Source organism: Rutidosis leptorrhynchoides, chromosome 7 (assembly GCF_046630445.1).
Source record: "Rutidosis leptorrhynchoides isolate AG116_Rl617_1_P2 chromosome 7, CSIRO_AGI_Rlap_v1, whole genome shotgun sequence".
NCBI lineage: Eukaryota > Viridiplantae > Streptophyta > Magnoliopsida > Asterales > Asteraceae > Rutidosis > Rutidosis leptorrhynchoides.
The window spans coordinates 62,860,391-62,869,502 of record NC_092339.1 but is presented as its reverse complement, the minus strand read 5'-3'; the positions used below and the strand labels follow the sequence as shown (position 1 = coordinate 62,869,502).

Genomic DNA, 9,112 nt, shown 5'->3' with positions numbered 1-9,112 from the left:
AGAAAATGTTGATATGGCGCTCTGAGTTGAATTATCAGCACTTCGTTCTTATGTTTAAAATGATCTTAAGACTACTCGTAACGGTTAAAAGTGTTTTCAATCCAATTTTTAGATCAACTAACGGCACCAAGCTTCTTTTTTCCGTCTTTGGGTGGCATCTTCCCGGCAAGAATGGAGAGGAATGACACTCGCGTAAATGAAGCTCGGTGCCTCTTTGTTTCGTCTTTGGGTAATTGGGTGGCATCCTCTGCAATTTTCGGCCCCATATTCTGATTGTGCCATGGGTGAATGTTTCGGCGATAATGAAATGCACGTATAAATAATCAACTCGACTGCAAAACAGTCTGGCTTCTCATGCTTACTCTCATAAGTCCGTTTGGTTTTGGGTATATAATGAGACTTATAAGTTTTGATTTTTTAAACTAGATTCTGGTGTGTTTTTTCTACACATAAGGGAAAGGATAGCAAACGGAAAAAAAAAAGTCATTCTTTTGTCTTTTATGTGATTAGATGTTTTTTACTTTGGTTCTTTTTCGTCCAAATTTAGCGGATTAACAAAGGAAATGAAAACATTTTACATATACTACTAGGCGAATGCATCTTGGTCGTCCGCTGCATGCCAAACCAACAACAGTACCAGCCCCTTTTCACACTTGATTTCCACTTTAACCCCCTCAACTCCAAACAGGTTACAAAAAAAAACACCATACTACAGGGGTAAAAACAGTCAACTATACAACTTAAAATTAAAAAAACCCACCCAATCGCTTCAACAGCCCGTATCGTCGTACTACTAGACGAATGCATCTTGGTCGTCCGCTGCATGCCAAAACAACAACAGTAGCAGCCCCTTTTCACACTTGATTTCCACTTTAACCCCTCAACTCCAAACAGGTTACAAAAAATACACCATACTACAGGGGTAAAAACAGTCAACTATACAACTTAAAATTAAAAAAACTCACCCAATCGCTTCGACAGCCCGTATCGTCGTACGCTGAATACCAAAACGACAATAGTAACAGCCCCTTTTCACACTTGATTTCCAATTTAACCCCCTCAACTCCAAACAGGTTACAAAAAATACACCATACTCCAGGGGTAAAAACAGTCAACTATATAACTTAAAATAAAAAAACTCCACTCAATCGCTTCGACAGCCCTTATCGTTCTTCTCGACCCGAGTTAAATTCCACCGACCATACCGTTAAACTCGAAATATTTTCACGAACAAAACGAAACTAACTACGTTGGAAACGGACACTTTTTAAAAAACGCTAAACGCAATGATAGCCTGTATCTTCCCGCTCGGCGCGACTTAAATTTTTCCGACAGCGCCGTCATATTCGAAATAATTTTATGAACAAAACGATAATAACTACGTTCAAAACGGACACTTTTTAAAAAACGCTAAACACAACGACAACCCGTATCTTCCTGCTCGCCGCGAGTTAAATTTTTTCGCCAGCACCGTTAGGTTCGAAATAATTTTATCAACAAAACGAAACAAACTACATTCGGAACCGGACCATGAGCCCCCGCCGCATCGCGCGGGCCGGACCCGGACTAGTTTGTGTCTATAATGACTCTTATAACCCTAACAAAGTCCCACGTCATTTGTTATCTATAATTTATCACTCATTTGATAATTATTTTCACCAAATTAGTTATTCTATTTTCCTTTTAACTCGAGAATACATATAAAACTAATTTACATTTTTGTTCTAATGACGTATGATAGCAGCATTCCTCAATTTATTGGTCATTTCTCTTATGACTTATGAGAGGTCTAAGGTAAAGCCAAGGTTGGAGAATTCGGATCTCGGGGAGATCTCGTTTAGACTTTTTTAGGGAGATCTCGGCATCTCGGAATAATCTCGGGGGATCTCGGACGTTGACTTACGTTGACTTTATAGTTTTTTTTAATAAAAATATACATAAAAACATAAATATATGTATATTTATATAAGTTTTTACGAGATTTTACAAAAATATCCGAAAAATAAGCGAGAAAATCTTAGAAATTACGAATTTTACAAGAAAATCTTACAAATTAGCAAGAAAATCTGAGAAATCGTGGCTTTGACTAAGTTTGACCCCGTTGACCGAGAAATCTCGGGAGATGAACATCTCGTCTCGGTTGCCTTCTAAAAACGAGATCTCGGGAGAGATCTCAGGAGATTTACAACACTGGGTAAAGCTTACAAAATGCATAAATCAGCATTGAAATCCTTTTTTCATGGGCATAGAATTATTTTGACTTGCAAGTAACATGCTCTGAAAGAGGTTCATCAACTACGGAAGATCAATTAACATTACCTCACCCAAATTCTTGAAACGACCTGAACTTGTTTTCAGAAAACAACACCAGATTATTATTTTTTTACAGTATACTGCGCGGCGTACAACACAAAATAGTATTTTTATCCTTTTAAGAGATCAACATAAACGCAAAACGAATAGTATTTATCTCACGATGAAAACACATTCCCAGATAGCAATTTGAACTTTTCTCTACGGTACATAGAGGAGTTTGTTTGCATCTAAATCCCTTCACTATTTACTACCACAAATTACCAACAAAATATTATAACCTTTTTTCCGATACAAACGAAAGAATGTGCATCTGCTGACAACAAAAATAAATATTTGCTAAAAATTAATTAAGCAGTAAGTAGTAGAGGCCCAATACTAAATGACGAATTCACAAGTGTTGTGCTTATGTTTAGGGTCCAGGTCCAGGTCCAGGTCCAGGACGAGCGTTCAACAACGGCTGCAACGCTTTAACAACAATGCTCATGTTTGGCCTGAAATCTGCTTCGTATTGCACGCACAGGGCCGCAACTGCTGCCATCTATCATCATTACAATCCATGCATTAATATCTCAATTTCATCCAATTAAACTCGATTTTAATTAATTAAATTAAAATTAATAAAAACAAAATATGACGTCTAAATATACCTTGGCAACCGCCTTAGGCGGGTATTCACCGTTCAATCTAGTGTCAACACACTGTTTCACCTTATCTTCACTGAGTTTAGGTGTTGCCTGATATAATAATAATAAATACATTATTAGCGATATTTTGGATTGAAAAAAAAGGTTACGAAGCAAGAATGTGGCGTACCCAAGTGACTAAACTTTGCTGGCCACGTGGCAAAGTGTGGTCAACTGGCTTTCGGCCAGTCAACAGTTCAAGGAGAACTACTCCAAAGCTGTAAACATCACTCTTTGAACTCAACTGCCCAGTCATCGCATATCTGTCACACAAAGTTAACGTTACTAACTGGAAACATTGACGGAAACTAACGGAGGGACTATCCACGAAAAAAGACTTGAAGGACTACCAATGTAAAAAAAGTTTAGGGACTATATCTGCAAATCAGAGTAAACCACAGTTTCTGAGTAATTATGGCCCGTATCAATGATAACAATATTTTGCTTATGAAATTCTAGTACAATTGATAATCACATATAACAATAGTTTTACAAATACAAGATTTACATGGCTCGGTAATTATCTTATATCTACGAATATCGTCTTCCCAAATGTTTATTACACTTATCTGTCAAATCTCTATTTGTAGCCAATGATCTTTTTCAAACTACAAGTGGTTAGTCACCCGGTGGTCCATCTAGATTGCACTATAACTTTTCATTTGTTTTAATAATGATTTGCAGTATTGTAAAACTCGGTCGAGTTCTCGGGAAGTTCTTGGTTTAGACAGCCGAGTCTCGGGGTCCAACTCAGTCAATTACTCGGTCAACGACCGAGATACCCGATCAACGGCCGAGTTTCTCGGCAAACTCAGCAACTCGGTCAAAAACTCGGTTATTTGGTCAAAAACTCGGCAATGTGGTCAAAGTCTATTAGAATTTATATTAGAACATATATATTTATATCAAAAAAAAAACTCGGCAACTCAGTCAAAAACTCGGAAATTCGGTCAAAAACTCAGCCAATTGGTCAAAGTCTATTAGAATTTATATCAGAACATACATATTTATATTAAAAAACTAAAAAGTCAACGTAAGTCAATAAGTCAACATCCGAGTTCTCTCCGAGTTCCAAGTTCTCCAACCTTGATGATTTGTAGAACCTTGATCTAAAGACAACATAATTTTATTAACTGTAAATGGTCATTGAATTGTGAAAAAAAAAAAGTCTCTTTTTGTTAAGTTTTATGGTGCTAAAGCTTAAGCTTTATAAATATATATAGATAACTTAATACTAACAGATTATTAAGCATCGGGTTAACATTTGTGACTACTGTAACTACGACTCAACTTTTGGATGTCAAATCTAGTACATCTAAGAATCAGACTATAAACCATGTTGTTAGTTGTAGCTTTTCTTATACATTAGCATAAGTACTAAATCGATATATCTATTAGAACATAAGTGATCTTCCTTGTCAATTATAACTTACAAAGTCAAATTTCCCTAAATAGTAAAGAACATAAGAAAACATATGTATTAGAACAGAGGGATTTCGTTGCTTTCATTGGTTCCGAAGAACAAAAATAGAAAGTACCAACTTTTTGGTTCAACCGTATCATTTCAAATCAAAAACAAATGTGGATATTGAAATTTTCCTAAAGAAGATATATCTGTTTTTAAAGTTGAAAATTAGCTTAATCATGTTAGGCTTGTTTCTAAAATAGATGAAGCAACAGATAATGAAACATAGGACTGAGTAGCCGTGTTCAACATAGGCTTGATTAACTAAATATTTCTAATTAAGTACTTAATAGTTTACCCATTATGGATCTGATCAATATGTAATAAAAACAAAAAATTACGATATTAAAAAAGTTAAAAAATTTAAGAACTTACTCAGGTGCATGATAACCAAACGTTCCAAGAACACGGGTCGAATGAAGGCGTGCTGCCATGTCAGGCGCTTGATTCGATAAATCAAAATCGGCGATCTTAGCAACATCATCATCGAATAACAATATGTTACTTGACTTTATATCTCGATGAATAATATGAGGCTGTGCCTTTTCATGTAAGTACTCGAGTCCTTTTGCAGCACCAACTGCAATCTTGACTCTCTGAGACCACGATAAAACTGGGCCAGGTTGTGCACCTTTAACACCTTTTCTTCCTGCAATTATACAACGAAATAAAAATAAGTTACTTTTCACATAAACTGCTAATAACCAACCATCATTTATAATTAACAATTATAATTAATTAATACTAATATTAATATACAGTTTAAAATGTGTTGCTAATTATATTGATTACCGTGAAGAATATCATGAAGAGATCCACTGGAGGCATATTCATAAGATAGCACTCTCAGACCACCATCAATGCAATAACCGAGTAACCCAACGACGTTATCATGTTTAAGCCTCGATACCATAGAAACCTGTCATGATACATTGAAACTATTAATCTCCTGCAACTAAAAAGTTTAGCGTTTAACCGTACTTCATGGCCCAAAATTTAGGTCCACAAGATCTTATTAAGGCCCGTTAATTTCGACTTAATGAACTTAATAGTTCAGAACTTAATTGAAAAAGTCATTAAAGGGTGTTTGTTTTAAACTTATTCAATAAGACGCGTCTTAATGGAAAAAAATCCAAATGAGTGTGAAGTTCCATTTAGGTCCTCACTTTTTAAAATATTTTTAGTAACTGCTCTTTCTACTACTCACATAAGGGTTTATTTAGTACTTTCAATTATTCGGACGTTTATTCAGCACATAAAACAAACAATATTTATTCATTAATGAGTTATTCTCCACATACATCATACAGACAAGAGAACTTAATAAGATTAAAAAAAAAACGGCCCTAATTGTCTTTATTAATGAGTAGCTAAACCGTTAAACATATTACCTGAGCCAAAAATTCTTGGTCTGGTTGCTTACTAGAGTCTAACTTTTTGATAGCTGCTGCCTGCCCACTTCTCAAGACACCATGGTATACTCGACCATAAGATCCCTCTCCGATTAACGATTTTGTACCGAAATTATCGGTTATTTCTTTCAATTCATCGACTTGAAGAGCGGGGACCGCAATAGGTTGGACGGCTACAGCTTGAGTGTCCTTTGGTGCAGCCTCTGTTGCACGAAAACCTGCATTATGTCCTGAACCCATGTTTTTGAGTGAGCTAACCTTAAATTAAAAGGTTCTATATTTATGATATCAACGAGTGATTGACTTGATGAACACTCACTCTATGTACGAGTAACTTATAGTATGAGTGATTTTGGACACTTTCATGTGTGTTTTTTTTCATTTATTTTTTACCAGAATACATGTACATTTTCATAATCTGTCTAAAGGGGGGTGATCTTTATACTGAAAAGTTATGATGATTCGAAAAAGTAATTAACTTGAGATGAGTCTTGTGGTCAACCATTTACATTCAGTATGGACTCTATACATCCTGATTTGCAAAGAACGTTAGAGTTTACCATGATGTCACTCACGATACGAAGCAATTATCACACGAGTTACGTAGTACATGATTACGAGAAAAAAGAAGGTAGAACACAACAGAAACATTTAGTGCTCAAATGCACGTAACTACTAATTGGATGGTGGAAATGTGAATGATTTGTTAGTTAGAACTAGAAGTACACAAGTCAAATAAAAAAAGGGTAGAAATAATGATAACCTGCTGCATTATTCGTCATGTATGGTCCATTATCGTAAGACTTTTGCATATCATCTTCTCCACAACAGCTAAAGCAACTCATTATCACTTTCTTCTTCTAAAAATATCTGTATAAATATAAAAATCGTGTGTTCGTTCTTAAATAGTCCACTAAATCATTTTTGAAGTAGTTACTCATGAAGAACAATCGAGTTAGATATTTCATAAATATTGTTAATACCAAGCATGACAGAAACTCACATCAAAAGCATCTAATGAAAAATATGTTAAATTTCACATACCCTCTTAATTATAATTACAATGCACATCATAACTGCTTTGATGACTAATCAAAAACCAAATTGAAATATATTAAACTTCTACTACGTATATTGTATAAACCATTAAGAATAACAAGGTTTAATCAGCAATCCACATAACTAAAAACATAAACACAAATTATAAAAATTTACATAGTAATCTTCACAATATACAATACCAAAACCAAGTACAGAGTCAAGAGCACCACAAAAACAACAAAAGGCATAATTTTTTACAAGTGCATATTAAACACAGTTGACTAATTAATTTCAATTTTTACTTGATCCATATACAATTAAGTATATAGATCAACACTTAGCCTTATCAAAAGAGATCCTAACTTAGCAAATTATTTACAACATAAACAACGAACTCAAAAATTTACAATTGAAGGATCGAATTAGTATGAAAATCCACAATGGTATAGTTAGAATTAAAGAAGAAGAAAAAAAGGATTTTCAAGTGAAACACAAAAAACTCACCAAAGATGTTATCTTTTTGCAGTTGGGATCGATTCAAGAAGATGGGGTTGCTTGAAAGAACAAAAAGAAAGGAACTTTAGTACTTATTAAACTGAAGAAAAGAAAAAAAAACTGTGTAAACACACACTGTGAATTAGGCGCTGTATAGATAATTTGTGTACAAGACTGCTAATGTGTACCGGCTGAGAAAAGCACATAGGTTAGACAGCGCATGCAAATGGAAGAAAATTGGGGGAAAATGGAAAAATATCTGAACAAAAAGTGGGTTTATTTTCTTTGGTTTTATAGTCTGTATTATTTAATATTTAATTATTTATTTATTATTTATTTTTTAATCTTGAGTTGAAAGTGTCACCCTTTGAAATATTCTTAAAAATGTGTCTATTCTTAAAATAATGTGTCTATTATACTTTAGATGAATAAGATGAATATATATGAATGTATGTATTTGTATTACTACAAATTTTAAAAACCATCAAAGAATGGCATATTATTTGTAACCGAAAAATATGATTCTAAATATAGAAGAAATACTCAAATGGTAGATGACAACAAACGCAATATTTTAATGGTCAACTAAATACGATTTATATTTGTTTTATATTCTTTTGGTAGTTATCTTATTGATTAAAATCTGTCAATGGTCCAATTTGTAAATATCTCTCTCTCACACACAAATACATATATTATTTTTTAAATATCATATTTATTAGAAAAAAACTACTCTCTAGGCTATAAATTTTATTAGAAAAACTACTCCGTAGGCTCTAGCTAGAAGTTAAAAGAGGAGAAAACATCATGGGTGTGTTCAGGCACGGAGCTTGAAAATTAACATACCGGGGGCCGAATAACAACCGTAGTAAGATGTAGTGCAATACTTTGATCTCCAGCCATACCCCAGATGCCAAGAGTAAATGAAAATTAGGTTTAAAAATAATGATGCTGCGCAAAGATTGAGGAACAAACAATAAACTTTTCGTTTTCACTTTATAGATTAAAAACCTCAGCAAGTAGTGGGCCAAATCTATTAAAGCCCAAATATTTTAAAGCCTCAAACAGTCAAACATAAATCTACGTTGATTAATCAGGGGCCAAAAGTAGAATTTTCATATGCAGTCCCTACAAAATACGAAAATTACTATTAAGTACAAAAGTTCTTGGGGTGGCCAGAACCCCCCTGCCCTAAGTAACCTCCGTCCTTGGGTGTGTTTGAATGACACAAAATAAGAGCCTTGTTATAATTTTGGTGTTTATAACTACCTTTAGTGGTCTGGTTCTTGACAACAGATTACTAATATTAAAGAAGAGTGAAGAAGAGAGTAACAATTCTTTATTTTTAGTATATCAAAATGGTGTGTCTTGCTTTCATTCATCGGTCCTATTTATAGAACATAATATACTGTACAATACCCATAAACAGTTAAGGAATATTGTGAAATAAATCTGTCGGACACTTTCTTTGACTTTGAACATCATAACACTCCCCCCTTGAATGACAATTTTATTTGAGAGCAACTATTACCACCTCGTTAAAAACCTTGCTAAAGAAAACTCAATGGGAACAAACTTTAGCTAAGGGAAAAAGAGTGTAGCATAGAATTGACTCCCCCTCAAGTAGATATCGCCTCAGCTGTTACATCTTTTGAACATGCCTCATACCAATATTGTGAACGTGTTTTCTGAAAATAGCA

General features: G+C 34.2%; 1 protein-coding gene across 1 annotated transcript; it reads right to left on the bottom strand.

Moving 5' to 3' along the window:
* Window positions 1-2,566: 2,566 nt before the first annotated feature.
* Window positions 2,567-7,518, bottom strand: LOC139858214 (pto-interacting protein 1-like). Its single transcript, XM_071847066.1, has 8 exons — window positions 7,422-7,518; window positions 6,640-6,746; window positions 5,856-6,106; window positions 5,257-5,383; window positions 4,840-5,113; window positions 3,130-3,262; window positions 2,964-3,050; window positions 2,567-2,854 (listed from the first exon to the last, which is right to left on the bottom strand). Exons 2-8 carry the CDS (start codon window positions 6,719-6,721, stop codon window positions 2,726-2,728), a joined length of 1,083 nt encoding a protein of 360 aa, XP_071703167.1. The 5' UTR covers window positions 6,722-6,746; window positions 7,422-7,518; the 3' UTR covers window positions 2,567-2,725.
* Between the last annotated feature and the right edge of the window lie 1,594 nt (window positions 7,519-9,112).

What these genes read in the sequence shown, in the direction of transcription:
- LOC139858214 (XM_071847066.1), bottom strand. Translation starts at nt 6,721, where the DNA reads ATGAGTTGCTTTAGCTGTTGTGGAGAAGATGATATGCAAAAGTCTTAC. An exon ending in TCTTCATGATATTCTTCACG is followed by an intron (nt 5,114 to 5,256) that starts GTAATCAATATA and finishes GTATAATTGCAG; the next exon opens with GAAGAAAAGGTGTTAAAGGT. An exon ending in CGCCTAAGGCGGTTGCCAAG is followed by an intron (nt 2,855 to 2,963) that starts GTATATTTAGAC and finishes TAATGATGATAG; the next exon opens with ATGGCAGCAGTTGCGGCCCT.